At 45.1% G+C, this 18,608-nt stretch overlaps 2 protein-coding genes and 1 pseudogene across 22 annotated transcripts in view; all 3 read right to left on the reverse strand.

Moving 5' to 3' along the window:
* LOC144082735 (protocadherin gamma-A11-like) overlaps positions 1 to 18,608 on the reverse strand; it is a 146,049-nt gene that overhangs the window by 82,754 nt on the left and 44,687 nt on the right. The window contains exon 1 of one of the 21 annotated variants that reach the window (XM_077610082.1): positions 7,584 to 10,013. The exons of 17 other annotated variants lie outside the window; for them this stretch is intronic. In XM_077610082.1, coding sequence (XP_077466208.1) covers positions 7,584 to 9,992 — 2,409 coding nt within the window. In that variant the 5' untranslated portion in view covers positions 9,993 to 10,013. Of the gene's footprint in view, positions 1 to 444; positions 3,137 to 7,583; positions 10,014 to 18,608 lie in introns of those variants that run through there. 3 more of the 21 variants (XM_077610105.1, XM_077610083.1, XM_077610106.1) reach the window with 3 other exon arrangements.
* LOC144082484 (protocadherin gamma-A2-like) lies at positions 10,707 to 13,407 on the reverse strand. Its single transcript, XM_077609692.1, has one exon. The coding sequence runs from the start codon at positions 13,346 to 13,348 to the stop codon at positions 10,928 to 10,930; it is 2,421 nt and encodes an 806-aa protein (XP_077465818.1). The 5' UTR covers positions 13,349 to 13,407; the 3' UTR covers positions 10,707 to 10,927.
* Positions 14,054 to 16,693, reverse strand: LOC144082602 (protocadherin gamma-A3 pseudogene; annotated as a pseudogene).

The following is an 18,608-nucleotide window of genomic DNA, read 5'->3' on the forward strand; positions in this document are numbered from 1 at the left end:
TTTCCATTCAAGCCTTTCTAGCACCATGGACAACGACAATAGAAATCCTTTGAAAACCTTTTCAAAATTCATCCTCAAGTTGAAATTTCTTATCTTAACTGATCACAATGTCTAAAACAGCACAACAAGACCAGTAAAAATACATCAATAGATAGGAAAAATTCGGCAGCAAGAAGAATGTTGCAAAGATTTCCGATTCAAATCCGTGGAACAAAAAAAAGAAAATATTTTCAACACTGGTTATCTTTGTCAAGGTGCTGGAGCATATATGCTTGCAGGCAACAAGAACTAAACTTATCAGTATAAAATCATCGGGGACATCAAGAGGCAAACAAGGATTCACACACACATTCACATATAGTAATGTGTGCATACTTGCACGCAACAATGTAAACTAATCAACATTAAAACAACTAAATAGATTGTGTAATATTATTCACTCACCAAAGTTGACATTTGGGAAATATATCCAGCAAGATGATTGTTCTCATGGGCTGTTTCAGCCTCAGCTCCGTCCACACTCACTAGACTTGGACTCATATTCTTCACATCACTTTTCCTGGAGTCCATGGTCCTGCACACCTCGTAATTGTAGACATGCGGGAGAGTCCCTGTCCCCAAAGTATCCGAGTAGCGTGGCGGGTAATACGGGATGACGGGCAGGTTGGAGTGGTACAGGATGCGAGACTGCCTCCAACGGTACACTTTGACGGAGATGATAAGGATCAAGCAGGTGATGAAGAGGAAGGAGACCACGGCCAAAGCCAAAACCAAGTAGAAAGTCAGCTTGTCGTTGTACTCCTTGTCATGCCCATTAAAGTCTGTGAACTCTGAAAGCACTTCGGGGAAGCTGTCGGCCACCGCCACGTTCACGACGACTGTGGCGGAGCGGGAGGGCTGGCCATTGTCCTCCACCACCACCGTCAGTCTCTGCTTGATCGCATCTTTATCGGTCACTTGGCGAACAGTTCTAATTTCTCCGTTGTGGAGGCCCACCTCAAAGAGCGCCCTGTCCGAGGCCCTGTGCACTTTGTAGGAGAGCCAGGCGTTCTGGCCAGAGTCCACGTCCACCGCCACCACTTTGGTCACCAGGTAGCCCGCGTCCGCCGAACGCGGCACCATTTCGGCCAGCACCAAGCCGCCCGTCTGGACTGGGTAGAGCACTTGAGGCCCGTTGTCGTTGACGTCTTGGATGTGGACGATGACGGTGGTCACGGAAGTCAGTGGAGGGGACCCGGAGTCACGGGCCGTGATGTTGAAGTCAAAGGACTTGATTTGCTCGTAATCAAAGGATTTGACCGCGTGGATGACGCCACTTTCGGAATTGACCGATACAAAGGAGGACACGGGGACCCCGTTAATTTCTTTGTCCTCCAGGAAGTAAGCCACTCGAGCATTTTGACCCGAGTCTGCATCACTTGCGCTGACCGTGAAGACGGAAAAACCAGGAGAGTTGTTCTCGGGGACAGTTTTACTGTATTCTGACGCCTGAAATTTGGGGGGGTTGTCATTCACATCAGCTATTTTTACGTTGATCATTTGATTACTGGATAAAGGCGGAGAGCCTTGGTCTTGGACGGTTATGGTAACATTGAATTCAGGGACACTTTCTCTGTCTAAAAAGTTTTCAGTGACCATGGTGTAGTAGCCGCTTATTGAAGACTCAATTTTAAAAGGGACGTCGTCAGGGCTAATGGAACATTTGACGACACCATTGCCTTCAGAGTCCTCATCATTCACGTTAAAAACTGCAACTGTTGTACCTGGAGGAGAATCCTCAGGGATGGAATTAGATAATGACATCATTTCCATTGAAGGTACACTGTCATTTTCATCAATTACGTTGACAATAACTTTACAAGTATCTGTATAACCCCCATGGTCACTTGCTTCGACCTTCAATTGAAAGTTTTTTGATTTTTCAAAATCTAATACACCAGTCAGTTTAATTTCTCCTGTTTTCAAATTTATCTCAAAAAGCTGCATTTCCTCTTTGGTAATGTGAGGAGTGGAATATGTCACATCACCATTGAGTCCCGCATCAGCATCATGTGCAGTGACGGTGGTGATTACCGTTCCCGCAGGAGAATTTTCTGGCACATCTATCTTATAAACAGGTTGAGTGCACACAGGCGCGTTATCGTTTGCATCAAGCACAGTGATTTGAATTCTCACCGTCCCGGATCTCCGTGGCTCGCCGCCATCTGAAGCAACCAACATGAGGGTGTGAGCCTCCTCTTTTTCTCGGTCTAAAGGCTTCTGCAAAACCATTTGGATGAATTTTGTTCCATCTGGTTGATTTTGTATTTCCAATTGAAAATGATCTGATGGTTTTAGAGCATATTTCTGGATGTCATTTATAGTAACATCAGGGTCGGCTGCATTTGCTAGTGAGAATCGAGTTCCCATTACGGCATTTTCAATTATTTTCACACTGATTTCAGCCTGTGGGAAGGACGGACTATTGTCATTTATGTCCATGACCTCCACGGTTACGTGGTAAATATGAATTGGGTTTTCTAAAATGATGTCAAAAGAGAAGCTGCAGGGCGTCGTCTTTCCACAGAGCTCCTCTCGGTCGATGCGCTCCTTAATCACCAGCGTGCCTTTGTCTCGCTTTAAATCAACATACTGTCGTCCTCCTTTGGCAATAATGCGAGCTTTACCTGCCACGAGTCTGGCCACATCCAAGCCCAAATCCTTGGCAATATTTCCAACAAAGGAGCCCTCCGCCTGCTCCTCTGGTACGGAATAGCGAGCTTGTCCGCTCGCGCAGCGCAGCTCGCACAGACAAAGAATGACAAACAGCGTCCGCCATCGGCCTCTTAAATCACGCATCCTCTGGAAATCCATCACGGATGTGTTAAGTGGCAAGAGCTCTCCTTTAAAACGAGTGTATATCCGAAAAGGCAAATTGAAGATTAGAATCCGCCTGGATTGTTCGCTGAAATGGCGAGCAGAGCGTTGTTATTTAGCAGCCGGGAAGCGCTTCAATGAGTCCAAGAGGAGGAGGACTAATGCTCTGCCTGCCTGTACGCTCTCCCTCAAATTCAATGATGTATCACGAGCGGCGCCCAGAGTATTTTCACTGAAGTGCACTGCCTGATGATTTGGCCACAAGACACTGTTGTTGCAAAACATTTCATATTTCACTCTTCTATTAACAATGGATCAATGCCTCCCAACCATTATTCTACTAAACTGCCATGGACTGTTTGAGATGGTGATGTGACAAAAATGACATTATAATGACGAATTTAAATGTTAACTTTCAATATCACACACAAGTAAATGTAAATACTTCTCTTACAATTTAAAATAAGTGCAATTTTTAACAAAAGCTACGATAAAATGGATTGTGTTTCTGTAAGGAAGTATGTTTTAACGTGGATTGCCATTCATGTATTTTGCATCCATATCTTTCCATTTCAAATGCAATAAAAGAAAAAGTATAATAATACCCCCCCTCCCCATTTGTTTGTCAACCATTGAGAATGTCATTAATTCATTCAAATGTATCTAATAAGAGGACGTCATGAATTTGAAAAGAGCATGTAAAATTAGTATATTAAAGAAACAGTATAATATATTTCATTAAAGGACTTGCACTTTCACCAGTAGTATTTCAGCACCAAGGTCAGCAAATAGTCATGTTTATAGTTTTTATATATGACACACTGCAAGTTAGATAAAAGAAATAAATTGTGACCAGGATATATGTCATTCATTCATTCATCTTCCGTAACGCGCATCCTTGAAAGGGTTGTGGGAAGTGGCAGAGCCTATCGCGGTTGACTTTGGGTGAAAGATAGAATATACCCTAGACTGGTCGCCCGTCAGTCGTAGGGCACAAAGAGAGACAGACGACCTCTGATACACAATCATACCAGCACTAGCAGGAATCGAGCCCGCGCCGGCCCGCACCCAAGACAGGAGAGTGAGCACCACACCATCCAGCGGCGCAGGTTATATCTTTCAAATAAAAATTCTAATAAGTCACTTAAAAACTTTAATTGTCAGCACTTGGCTACTTCTTATCTAATATAGGATATGCATTGTTGATAATTAAGTAGCCATTAAAGCCTCAAATCAACCAATGTTCTTGTATATTGAACATTTATGAACATAGTTGTCCGGAAGACAAAAATTACTGCCTTGTATGTCATACACTGACAAAATTTCAAAAACATAAGATCCTACTATTCCCACCCAAGCCCTGCAAAAAATAGACATATGAAAAATTGCACTCACCAAGGTTGAAAATTGTGAACAGTTTCCTGTCAACTGTTGGGCCCCGTGTGCTGTTTCAGCATCAGATCCATCCACACTCACTAAACTTGGACACACATTCTTCATGTCACTTTTCCTGGAGTCCATTGTTCTGCACACCTCGTAATTGTACACGTGCGGGAGAGTCCCCGTGCCCAAAGTATCTGAGTACCTCGGCGGGTAGTATGGGATGACCGGCAGATTGGAGTGGTACAGGATGCGAGACTGTCTCCAGCGGTACACTTTGACAGAGATGATGAGGATCAAGCAGGTGATGAAGAGGAAGGAGACCACCGCCAACGCTAAGACCAAGTAAAAAGTCAGCTTGTCGTTGTAATCCTTATCATTTAAGCTAAAGTCTGTAAACTCTGAGAGCACTTCGGGGAAGCTGTCGGCCACCACCACATTGACGACGACCGTGGCGGAACGGGAGGGCTGCCCATTGTCCTCTACCACGACCGTCAGTCTCTGCTTGAACGCATCTTTATCGGTCACTTGGCGGACGGTTCGGATTTCTCCGTTGTGGAGGCCCACCTCGAAGAGTGCCCTATCTGAGGCTCTGTGCACTTTGTAGGAGAGCCAGGCGTTCTGGCCAGAGTCCACGTCCACGGCCACCACTTTGGTCACCAGGTAACCCGCGTCTGCCGAACGGGGGACCATTTCGGCCAGCACCGAGCCGCCCGTCTGGACTGGGTAAAGCACCTGAGGCCCGTTGTCGTTGGCGTCCCGGATGTGGACGGTGACGGTGGCCACGGAAGTCAGTGGAGGGGACCCGGAGTCACGGGCCGTCACGTTGAAGTCAAAGGACTTGATTTGCTCGTAATCAAAGGATTTGACTGCGTGGATTACACCGCTTTCGGAATTGACCGATACAAAAGAGGACACGGGGACCCCGTTAATTTCTTTGTCCTCCAGGAAGTAAGCCACTCGAGCGTTTTGACCCCAGTCTGCATCACTTGCGCTGACCGTGAAGACGGAAAAACCAGGAGAGTTGTTCTCAGGGACAGTCTTACTGTATTCTGACGCCTGAAATTTGGGGTGGTTGTCATTCACATCAGCTATTTTGACGTTGATGATTTGATTGCTCGATAAAGGCGGAGAGCCTTGGTCTTGGACGGTTATGGTTACATTGTATTCAGGGACACTTTCTCTGTCTAAAAAGTTTTCAGTGACCATGGTGTAGTAGCCGCTCAGTGAAGACTCAATTTTAAAAGGGACGTCGTCAGGGCTAATGGAACATCTGACAACGCCGTTGCCCTCAGAGTCCTCATCATTTACGTTAAAAACCGCAACTGTTGTACCTGGAGGAGCTTCCTCAGGGATAGTTTGAGAAAATGACATGAACTTAATTGTAGGGACATTGTCATTTTCGTCAATGACCTTGACAATAACTTTACAAGTATCTGTATATCCTCCATGATCACGGGCCAGGACACTTAATTCATAAGTTTTGATTTTCTCAAAATCCAATTTACCACCAATCATTATTTCACCAGTTTGAGCATCAATATTAAAAAGTTGCTTTTCTTTTTTTGTAATGTGAGGAATGGAGTAAGTGACGTCCCCATAGAGACCTGAATCAGCATCTGTTGCACTAACAGTCGAGATCATCATTCCGACGGGAGAATTTTCTGGCACATCTACCTTATGAACAGGTTGAGTGCACACTGGCGCGTTATCGTTTGCATCGAGCACCATGACTTGAATTCTTACCGTCCCGGACTGACGTGGCTCTCCGCCATCCGAAGCAATCAAAAGGAGTGTGTGAGCCTCCTCTTTTTCTCGATCTAAAGGCTCCCGCAAAACCATTTCTATAACATTTCTTCCATTTGGATTACTTTGTATTTCTAGTCTAAAATGATCAGAAGGTTTGAGAGTATATTTCTCAATATCATTCATCTCCACATCATCGTCCACTGCATTGGCAAGAGAAAAACGGGTTCCCACGGCAGCATTTTCAACAATCTTCATATTAAGTTCAGTCTCTGGGAAGGATGGACTATTGTCATTAATGTCCACGACCTCCACGGTTACATGGTAAATATGAATTGGGTTTTCTAAAATGATGTCAAAAGAAAAGCTGCAGGGCGTCGTCTTTCCACAGAGCTCCTCTCGGTCGATGCGCTCCTTAATCACCAGCGTGCCTTTGTCTCGCTTTAAATCAACATACTGTCGATCTTCTTTGGCAATAATACGAGCTTTACCTGCCACAAGTCTGGCCACATCCAAGCCCAAATCCTTGGCAATATTTCCAACAAAGGAACCCTCCGCTTGCTCCTCCGGTACGGAATAGCGAGCCTGTCCGATGGCCGAGCGCAGCTCGCACAGACAAAGAATGACAAACAGCGTGCCCCATCGTCCTCTAAAAACACGCATCCTCGTCGAATCCATCTTGAATTAAAAACAAATGGCGACCATTCCTTTAAAACATACGCATGCAATCCTCAATCAAGTGAATGAATACAAGTGAAAATATCTCTCATCGAATGACGACTTCTTTCTTGGTAGCTAAGCTTTAAAATGAGTCCGAGGGGAGGTTTGCTGTACGCACTAGATTCATTTCGATTCTATGACGCTACAATAGCGTCCCTCAGAGCATTTGCACAGTACTGCACGTTATTGCCAACGTCCATCCACTTTCTGGACAGCCACAGTAATGTATTTATGTTATTGTGAAGCATTTCATCTTTTTCAAAAGAGAAAATAGTTCAAACAAGGATGCCGTGAAAATGTTGTATTATCCTATATAAAGATGTCCATAACGTTTGATGCGGTTAGACCAAACAACAAGTATTGATCAAATTCAACAAAAAGAAATATTTAACTAAGAAAAAAACATTAGAATGCTGAATGATTTCCATGCAAGCATTTCTAGCACCATGGACAACGACAATAGAAATCCTTTGAAAACCTTTTCAAAAGTCATCATTAAAATGAATTTTCTCATCTTAATTGATCAGTGTCTAAAACAACAACAACAACAAGCCCAGTAAAATATTTTAAGAGATAGGAAAAATTTGGCAGCAAGAAAAATGTTGCAAAGGTTCCCAATCCAAATCCATGGAACCAAATAAAAAGAAAATATTTTCAACACTGCTTATCTTTGTCAAGGTGTTGGAGCATATATGCTTGCAGGCAACAAGAACTAAACTTATCAGGATAAAATCGTCTGGGACATCAAGAGACAAACAAGGATTCACACACAGTCAATGCGTGCATACTTGTGCACTTTCAGTCAAGGCAGACCAATGTCAACAATGTAAACTAATCAACATTAAAACAACAAAATTGATTGTGTAATATTATTCACTCACCAAAGTTGACATCTGGGAAATATATCCAGCAAGATGTTTGTTCTCGTGGGCTGTTTCAGCATCAGCTCCATCCACACTCACTAGACTAGGACTTATATTCTTCACGTCACTTTTCCTGGAGTCCATGGTCCTGCACACCTCGTAATTATAGACATGCGGGAGAGTCCCCGTCCCCAAAGTATCCGAGTACCTCGGCGGGTAATACGGAATGACGGGCAGGTTGGAGTGGTACAAGATGCGAGACTGCCTCCAGCGGTACACTTTGACGGAGATGATGAGTATCAAGCAGGTGATGAAGAGGAAGGAGACCACGGCCAAAGCTAAGACCAAGTAGAAAGTCAGCTTGTCGTTGTACTCCTTGTCATGCGTATTAAAGTCTGTAAATTCGGAGAGAACTTCGGGGAAGCTGTCGGCCACCGCCACGTTGATGACAACTGTGGCGGAGCGGGAGGGCTGCCCGTTGTCCTCCACTACAACTGTTAGTCTCTGCTTGACAGTGTCCTTGTCCGTCACTTGGCGAACGGTTCGGATTTCTCCGTTGTGGAGGCCGACCTCAAAGAGCGCCCTGTCTGAGGCTCTGTGCACTTTGTAGGAGAGCCAGGCGTTCTGGCCAGAGTCCACGTCCACGGCCACCACTTTGGTCACCAGGTAGCCCGCGTCTGCCGAACGGGGCACCATCTCGGCCAGCACCGAGCCGCCCGTCTGGACCGGGTAGAGGACCTGAGGCCCGTTGTCGTTGGTATCTTGGATGTGGATGGTGACAGTGGCCATGGAAGTCAGTGGAGGGGACCCGGAGTCACGGGCCGTGACGTTGAAGTCAAAAGACTTGATTTGCTCATAATCAAAGGATTTGACCGCGTCGATAACCCCGCTTTCGGAATTTACCGATACAAAAGAGGACACGGGGACCCCGTTAATTTCTTTCTCCTCCAGGAAGTAAGCCACTCTAGCGTTCTGACCCCAGTCCGCATCCCTCGCGCTGACCGTGAAGACGGAAAAACCAGGAGAGTTGTTCTCTGGGACAGTTTTACTGTATTCTGACGCATGAAATTTGGGGTGGTTGTCATTCACATCGGCTATTTTCACATTAATCATTTGCTTACTAGATAAGGGTGGGGAGCCTTGGTCTTGAGCGGTTATGGTAACATTGTATTCAGGGACACTTTCTCTGTCTAAAAAGTTTTCAGTGACAATGCTGTAGTAACTGCTTAGTGAAGAGTCAATTTTAAAAGGGACATCTTCAGGGCTAATGGAACATTTTATGACACCGTTGCTCTCAGAGTCTTCATCATTCACGTTAAAAACTGCAACTGTTGTACCTGGAGGTGAATCCTCGGGAAGGGTTTGAGAAAATGACATGAACTTAATTGTGGGGACATTGTCGTTTTCGTCAATTACGTTGACAATAACTTTACAAGTATCTGTATAACCCCCATGGTCACTTGCTTCAACTTTCAATAGAAAGTTTTTCGATTTTTCAAAATCTAATACACCAGTCAGTTTAATTTCTCCCGTTTTAACATTTATCTCAAAAAGCTGCTTTTCCTCTTTGGTAATGTGAGGAGTGGAATAGGTGACGTCACCATAGAGTCCAGCATCGGCATCGTGTGCTGTAACGGTTGTGATTAACGTTCCTGCAGGAGAATTTTCTGGCACATCTATCTTATGAATGGGTTGAGTGCACACCGGAGCATTATCGTTTGCATCCAGCACAGTGATTTGAATTCTCGCTGTCCCTGATCTCCGTGGCTCACCGCCATCTGAAGCAACCAACATGAGGGTGTGAGCATCCTCTTTTTCTCGGTCTAAAGGCTTCTGCAAAACCATTTGGATGAATTTTGCTCCATCTGGTTGATTTTGTATTTCCAATTGAAAATGATCTGATGGTTTTAGAGCATATTTTTGGATGTCATTTATAGCAACATCAGGGTCGGCTGCATTTGCCAGTGAGAATCGAGTTCCCATTGCAGCATTTTCAATTATTTTCACACTGATTTCAGGCTCTGGGAAGGATGGACTATTATCATTTATGTCCACGACCTCCACGGTTACATCGAAAATATGAATTGGGTTTTCTAAAATTATGTCAAAAGAGAAGCTGCAGGGCGTCGTCTTTCCACAGAGCTCCTCTCGGTCGATGCGCTCCTTAATCACCAGCGTGCCTCTGTCTCGCTTTAAATCAACATACTGTCGATCTTCTTTGGCAATAATACGAGCTTTACCTGCCACGAGTCTGGCCACATCCAAGCCCAAATCCTTGGCAATATTTCCAACAAAGGAGCCCTCCGCCTGCTCCTCCGGTACGGAATAGCGAGCCTGTCCGATGGCCGAGCGCAGCTCGCACAGACAAAGAATGACAAACAGCGTGCCCCATCGTCCTCTAAAAACACGCATCCTCCTCGAATCCATCGTGAATTAAAAACAAATTGCAATCATTCCCTTAAAACAGGCGCAGGCGATCCTCAAGCAAGCGAAAGAATACAAGAGAAAAGATCTCTCCTCGAATGAAGCCTTCTTTCTTGTTCGCAAAGCTTTAAAATGAGTCCGAGGGGAGGTTTGCTGCACGCACAATTTTCATTTCGATTCTATGACGCTACAATAGCGTCCCTCAGAGCATTTTCACAGTAGTGCACGATATTGTCAACGTCCATCCACTATCTGGAGAGCAACAGTAATGTATTAAATGTTATTTTGAAGCATGGGATCTATGTTCAAATGACAAAATAATGTAAAAAAAGGATCCCAAAACACGTTCCATAATGCTACAGAAATGAGTGCAATACTTTTCATGGGGTTGGACAAAACAACAAGTCTTGACAAAATTCAACAACCAAAACAGATTTAATTGAGAAAAACTATATGGTGTGCTCAATGATTTCCACGTCAGCCTTTCCAGCACCATGGACAACGACAATCAACAACCTATTGAAAACCTTTGCAAAATTCATCATTAAGTTGGTTTTTTCTCATCTTAACTGATCACTAATTGGCAGTAAATGATTCATAAACACACTTACATATAGTTAACATATGCATTCTTGCACACTTTCACTGACTAAAAAAAATCACAAACATTCATTCATCTTCCATACAGCACATCCTCGAAAGGGGTTGCTAGATTCTAATCCAGCTGTCTTCGGGTGAAAGGCAGAGGACAGCCTAGACTGGTCGCCAGTGAGCCGTAGGGCACACAGAGACAAACGACTGTCCGTACTCCCAATCACATCGCCACCAGCTGGAATTTACCCCCCACCTGCCCGCTCCAAAGTCAGGCGAGTGAACCTCTACACCTCGAGGTGTCTTATCACTAACATTAAAATAACAAAAGAGATTAAGGTGGAATATTATTCACTCACCAAAGTTGACATCTGGGAAATATATCCAGCAAGATGTTTGTTCTCGTGGGCTGTTTCAGCATCAGCTCCATCCACACTCACTAGACTTGGACTCATATTGTTCACATCACTTTTCCTGGAGTCCATAGTCCTGCACACCTCGTAATTGTACACGTGCGGCAACGTCCCCGTTCCCAGAGTATCCGAGTACCTTGGGGGGTAATACGGGATGACGGGCAGGTTGGAGTGGTACAGAATGCGAGACTGCCTCCAACGGTACACTTTGACGGAGATGATGAGGATCAAGCAGACGATGAAGAGGAAGGAGACCACGGCCAAAGCCAAGACCAAGTAGAATGTGAGCTTGTCGTTGTACTCCTTGTCGTTTAAGCTAAATTCGGTGAACTCAGAAAGCACCTCGGGGAAGCTGTCGGCCACCGCCACGTTGACGACGACAGTGGTGGAACGGGATGGCTGCCCGTTGTCCTCCACTACGACCGTCAGTCTCTGCTTGACAGTGTCCTTGTCCGTCACTTGGCGAACGGTTCGGATTTCTCCGTTGTGGAGGCCCACCTCGAAGAGCGCCCTGTCCGAGGCTCTGTGCACTTTGTAAGAGAGCCAGGCATTTTGGCCAGAGTCCACGTCCACGGCCACCACTTTGGTCACCAGGTAGCCCGCGTCCGCTGATCGGGGGACCATTTCGGCCAGCACCGAGCCGCCTGTCTGGACCGGGTAGAGCACCTGAGGCCCGTTGTCGTTGGTGTCCCGGATGTGGACGGTGACAGTGGCCACGGAAGTCAGTGGAGGGGATCCGGAGTCACGGGCCGTGACATTGAAGTGAAAGGACTTGATTTGCTCATAATCAAAGGATCTGACTGCGTGGATGACACCGCTTTCGGAATTGACCGATACAAATGAGAACACGGGGACGCCGTTAATTTCTTTCTCCTCCAGGAAGTAAGCCACTCGAGCGTTCTGACCCCAGTCTGCATCACTCGCGCTGACTGTGAAAATGGAAAAACCAGGAGAGTTGTTCTCGGGGAGAGTTTTACTGTATTCTGACACATGAAATTTGGGGGGGTTGTCATTCACATCAGCTATTTTCACCTTGATCATTTGATTGCTCGATAAAGGCGGAGAGCCTTGGTCTTGGACGGTTATGGTTACATTGTATTCAGGGACACTTTCTCTGTCTAAGAAGTTTTCAGTGACCATGGTGTAGTAACCACTCAGTGAAGACTCAATTTTAAAAGGGACTTCTTCAGGGCTAATGGAACATTTGACAATGCCGTTGCTCTCAGAGTCCTCATCATTCACGTTAAAAACTGCTACAGTTGTACCTGGGGGAGAATCCTCAGCAATGGTATGAGATAATGACATCATTTCCATTGACGGTATATTGTCATTTACATCAATTACGTTGACAATAACTTTACATGTATCGATGAAACCTCCGTGGTCACTAGATTGGACCTTGAATTGAAAGTTCTTCATTTTTTCAAAATCCAATACACCTGTTAGTGTAATCTCTCCCGTTTTAAGATCTATACCAAAAAGCTGCTTTTCCTCTTTGGTTATTTGAGGAGTGGAATATGTCACGTCACCATAGAGACCTGCATCAGCATCTGTTGCACGAACAGTTGTGATTAACGTTCCTGTAGGAGAATTTTCTGGCACATCAACCTTATAAACAGGTTGAGTGCACACCGGGGCGTTATCGTTTGCATCCAGCACGTTGACTTGAATTCTCACCGTCCCGGATCTCCGTGGCTCGCCGCCATCCGAAGCAATTAACAGGAATGTATGAGCATCTTCTTCCTCTCTGTCTAAAGGTTTTTGTAAAACCATTTCAAGCAAACGCTCACCGTCGGGTTGGTTTTGTATTTCCAATTTAAAATGATCCGACGGTTTGAGTGCATATTTTGCAATATCATTCATCTCTACATCATCGTCTGCTGCATTGGCAAGAGAGAAACGGGTTCCCACTGCAGAATTTTCAGCAATTTTCATTATAATTTCATTCTGAGGGAAGGATGGACTATTGTCATTGATGTCCACGACCTCCACGCTTACGTGGTGAATTTGGATTGGATTTTCTAAAATAATGTCAAAATTGAAGCTGCAGGGCGTCGTCTTCCCACAGAGCTCCTCTCGGTCGATGCGCTCCTTAATCACCAGCGTGCCTTTGTCTCGCTTTAAATCAACATACTGTCGTCCTCCTTTGGCAATGATACGAGCTTTACCTGCCACGAGTCTGGCCACATCCAGGCCTAAATCCTTGGCGAGATTTCCAACAAAGGAGCCCTCCGCCTGCTCCTCCGGTACGGAATAGCGAGCCTGTCCGATGGCCGAGCGCAGCTCGCACAGACAAAGAAGGACAAACAGCGTGCCCCATCGTCCTCTAAAAACACGCATCCTTGTAGAATCCATTTCGAATTAAAAACAAATCACGATCATTCCTTTAAAACGGACGTAGGCAATCCTCAATCAAGCGAGAAAAGATCTCTCATCGAATGACGCCTTCTTTCTTGGTAGCGAAGCTTTAAAATGAGTCCGAGGGGAGGTTTGCTGCACGCACCATTTTCATTTCGATTCTATGACGCTACAATAGCGTCCCTCAGAGCATTTTCACAGTAGTGCACGTTATTGTCAACGTTCATCCACTATCTGGACAGCCACAGTAATATAATTATATGTAATTGTTATGCATGTCCTTTTTGTTCAAATGACAAAATGATTAAAACAAGTTTGCCGAAGAAACGTTACATCATGCTATAGTATATACAGTGTGGTGTAACAGGGTTAGGGTTACCCAATAGGCAGCAACACGACTGCTACAAAGTCTTTTGATTCAAATCTGTGGAACTACATAGAAAGACACCATTCTCAACACTGCTCATTTTGGTTAACATTCTGCAGCCTACGCTTGCAAGCGACAATGGGTGCAAGGCAGAACCCAACCTAAACTAGTCGGCATTAAATCCGAGGGCACATCCAAAGACAAACAAGTATTCACGTACACATTTACATTTGGTAAACGTGTGCATATTTGCACGCTTTCACTCAAGTCAGACCAATGTCAACAATTTAAACAAATCATCAACATTAAAACAACAAATGAATAATGGTGTAATATTATTCACTCACCATAGTTGACATCTGGGAAAGATATCCGGCAAGATGTTTGTTGTCATGTGCTGTTTCAGCCTCAGTTCCATCCACACTCACTAAACTTGGACTCATAGTCTTCATGTCACTTTTCCGAGAGTCTGTGGTCCTGCACACCTCGTAATTATACACATGTGGGAGAGTCCCCGTGCCCAAAGTATCCGAGTAGCGTGGAGGGTAATACGGGATGACGGGCAGGTTGGAGTGGTACAGGACGCGAGACTGTCTCCAGCGGTACACTTTGACGGAGATGATAAGGATCAAGCAGACGATAAAGAGGAAGGAGACTACGGCCAAAGCCAAGACCAAGTAGAAAGTCAGCTTGTCGTTGTACTCCTTGTCGTATGTATTAAAGTCTGTAAATTCGGAGAGCACTTCGGGGAAGCTGTCGGCCACCGCCACGTTGACGACGACCGTGGCGGAGCGGGAAGGCTGCCCGTTGTCTTCCACCACAACCGTCAGTCTCTGCTTGACCGCGTCTTTATCGGTCACTTGGCGAATAGTTCTAATTTCTCCATTGTGGAGGCCCACCTCGAAGAGCGCCCTGTCCGAGGCTCTGTGCACTTTGTAGGAGAGCCAGGCGTTCTGGCCAGAGTCCACGTCCACAGCCACCACTTTGGTCACCAGGTAACCTGTGTCTGCCGAACGGGGGACCATCTCGGCCAGCACCGAGGCGCCCGTCTGGACCGGGTAGAGGACCTGAGGCCCATTGTCATTGGCGTCCTGGATGTGGACGATGACGCTCACGTTGGTGCTGAGAGGTGGCGAGCCTCCGTCCTGAGCTCGGACGATAAATGTCACTTCTTTGATTTGCTCATAATCGAATGATCGCAGTGCACTAATAAGTCCACTTTCTGCGTTGACGGAGACAAATTCAGTCATTGGACTTCCTCCAATTTCACCCTGCTCCAACATGTAGGAGACCCGAGCGTTCTGGTTTTCATCTGCGTCATTGGCACTCAGTCTTAAGAGTGATACCCCGGGCGAGTTATTTTCTGCGATATGGGCACGATAGAAGCTGAGCGGAAAGACGGGCGCGTTATCGTTCACGTCTGCAACTTTCAAATGAAAAGTCTTTTTGGTGGAGAGGGAAGGGGAGCCAGCATCGGACGCAACAATCGTAATGTTGTATTCTGACACACGTTCACGATCCAAGTCAGCATCGGTCATCAATGCAAAATAATTTCTCATGTTGGATTTAATCTGAAATGGAACGCGACCCTCCAAAGTGCACCTCACGTGAGCATTTTCACCAGAGTCCAAGTCTTTTACGTTGATGATACCGACGGTGGTGCCGGCGGGCGAGTCTTCGGACACCGGACTCGTGAATGACATTACATTAATGATGGGAGCGTTATCATTCATGTCCATCACTTGGATTTCCACTTTGGTGGACTCCGTCAGTCCGCCCTGATCTTTAGCGTCAACCATTAATTCTACCGTCTTGTCTTTCTCATAATCCACTTGCTTTATTACAGTTACACGTCCTGTATTCTCATCTATATGAAACAAATCTGCATTTTCTGCGTTTGATTTTGAAAACGAGTAGGTTACTTTTCCATTTGAACCACTATCTGCGTCAGTCGCATTTACGGTCAAGATGTGGGTGCCCAATGGTGCATTTTCAAATAATTTAGCTTTATAGATTGTTTGATTAAAGACGGGACCATTATCATTTGCATCTAAAATAATAATATCAATATTTACTGTACCGGATTTCTGTGGATTTCCACCGTCCACGGCTACCAATTTTAAAGAGAGTTTCGGCTGTTCTTCTCTATCCAAGGCTTTCTGGAGCAACATTTCTGCACGCTTTTTTCCTCCCGAATTGGCGTGTTGTTTCAAAATAAAATGATCACTTGGTGTTAAAATGTACCTCTGTAGACCATTCACATCCACGTCAGCATCGTGCGCATTTTCTAAAACAAAACGGGAGCCAAGCGCTGCAGACTCGCTTATTTCAAATTGCAAACGACTGTTTTTGAAGATGGGGGCATTGTCGTTGACGTCCAAAACCTCGATGGTGACGGGGTGCAATTCCATGGGGTTCTCTAACAAAATCTCGAATGTGAAGCTGCAGGGCGTCACGTCCCCACACAGCTGCTCTCGATCTATCCTCTCGTGGACCACCAGCAGCCCTTTGTCCGCCCTCAGCTCCGTGTACTGGACGTTCTCCCCCGTCACGATGCGAGCGCGGCCGGAACGGAGCCGTTTCAGATCCAAACCGAGATCCTGTGCCACGTTGCCCACGAGCGAGCCCTTTTTCATCTCCTCGGGGATTGAGTAGCGGATTTGGGCGTCCGTTACGTTCGGAAAAATACACCAAAAGACAAAGAGGCAGGCCGTGCGACGCCAACGTCTTCCACTCAGATGATCATCAATCGACTCCATGACACTATAGCATAAATTTCGAATAAAATGAACCAATTCCAGCCAATGATTCAGCAGTCACATTCGAATTAAACTCGCATTATTTTAGTGGCGTCGTCCTAGTCAAGATGTCTAGTGCGAAATGGCCGAGACGTGGACGGGAGCTGCAGCACATAATACGGCTCGGACATATTCATTTGCCATGTTACAGCGCCTCTTAGAGGCGATTCAGCGAAATTAGGCAAGTTGTATTGCAAAATGGAAGAATCAAAATAGATAGGACATGTATGCTACTTACTATACGAGCACATTATGACAAGATCAAAACATGAGAAGCCATGTTTTGGTCTGAAATTCTATTTTGTATACAGTTACCCAAACAGCAGCCAATACGAGAGAGAGAGAGAGAGTGAAAGTCAGCATTTGGCTTGGCTGAAATTCAGCACCACGGCTAGCGAAACAGAAACCGTCATTCTCACAATTCAGTGCAATTGTAATTCTAAAACACTATGGGGACACATCACTATGATCTTAGATCCAAGAAAAAGTGAGAGTGCCACAAATTTAGGGGTGGATTATAATGCTACGTGTTGATTCTGTCAAAATCAAACGCAATTCCGCCCCCCAAATGACAATATCTCAAGGAATTTGCTGGCATAAACTATTTTGCAATAGATTGACTGAACAACACCGCCCTTAGCCAGCACTGAAGCCGGGCTTACTAGCTTGAAAACACATGACTAGGTTAAAAAAAAGAAGAGACTGAATAAAAAGCAAATTATGCCACGATGACATTCACGGTAATGTTGATATGATCACTTTTCAATCAAGCATAATTCACACATCCAACAAGAAAGAATGATGACGTTTCACTTACCAATGTCGACCTTTTCTTGTCGAAAGTGACGCGTCAGCACGAGTCCCATCGACAATGGGACTCGTGGCTTGCATATTCTTCATGTCATTTCACATGCAGTCATAATCTAAAGGTACCTTGCAATTGATTGCTTTAAATAAGGCTCTGACAAAAGTGCTTAAGTGCATTTTTAAGGCCGATGCAGCAGCACCGCCAACTGAAACAAAGTAGAACCACACACAAAGCTGGGCTCTAGCATAAATCTCATCGAATGCAGTGACCTACTTTGTGAGACATTACCACTCTGCAGGAAATGAGCATCCACACATAACGTCCCCTGCACATATTTGCACCATCAAACTGACACATGGCAACGGCTCGCACCCATGCGTGCCTGCCTGCGTGCCTGCCCACCCGCCCACCTGCCTGCCTGCGTTTGTTCGTGTACTCTGTTTCAGCAGACAGCCTCATACCCATCATGAAAGTGCATTATTAAGGGCAAGTCTGCACAGCAACAGCAGGCAGAGTAATTAATATTCATGGGGCTTATGCTGGAAACACGTCTTCCCAATAGGATGCCTTTTTCTGCATAAGTTATATGAATGCAAATGGGAATGTACAGTATGCAGTAAGCTTTGTGTAGGAAAGATTCTAAGCTGGATGACCTGATTGATAAACATGTTTGTTGGCACAGCGTTGTATGAAACAAAAAATAAAAAAAGAGGCTCAAGCAAAGAGACGGAAACACATTCCGGGTCAGTCAGCAGTGTCATATTGATTGTGTCAGCTAATTGGTGCTTTGAATGAGACTGACGTTGATGTGATATTCAAGGGAATCAAGTGGGGTGCATGTGACAGATGCAATACATGAAAGGTGATTGCTTACCTGTGTGTCCGCATTGGATGTATCATTCAAGTGGGCAGACCGGAAAAAAAGAAGAGAAAGAACAAGATGTTAATGGAATGCTCACAAATGACAGATTTGCTAAAAAAAGTAACATATTTTGTACCATCTGAAAAATCATGTACTACATGAGCGTGCTCATGTATTTGGGATTTTGCTCATCCTGGAAAGATGTTATGCATTTCTTTACATTTATTTGCGCTAAATGTGAAAATGTATTGAGCACAGATTGGATTACTCCAACTTGGCAGCTTTTCACGACTACGAGTCTCTTTCTTTTTTTGTTATTTATACACAACAAATGTAATCAGGGAGATTCATAAAAGAAGTGGTTCTCTTTTTGTGTGTTGTTGGTGTGACTACAAGAATCCACAAGATTCAATTTCTTCACT

This window comes from Stigmatopora argus, chromosome 9, assembly GCF_051989625.1.
Source record: "Stigmatopora argus isolate UIUO_Sarg chromosome 9, RoL_Sarg_1.0, whole genome shotgun sequence".
NCBI lineage: Eukaryota > Metazoa > Chordata > Actinopteri > Syngnathiformes > Syngnathidae > Stigmatopora > Stigmatopora argus.

Coding starts and splice junctions, on each gene's coding strand:
- LOC144082484 (XM_077609692.1), bottom strand. CDS start 13,348: ATGGATTCTACAAGGATGCGTGTTTTTAGAGGACGATGGGGCACGCTG.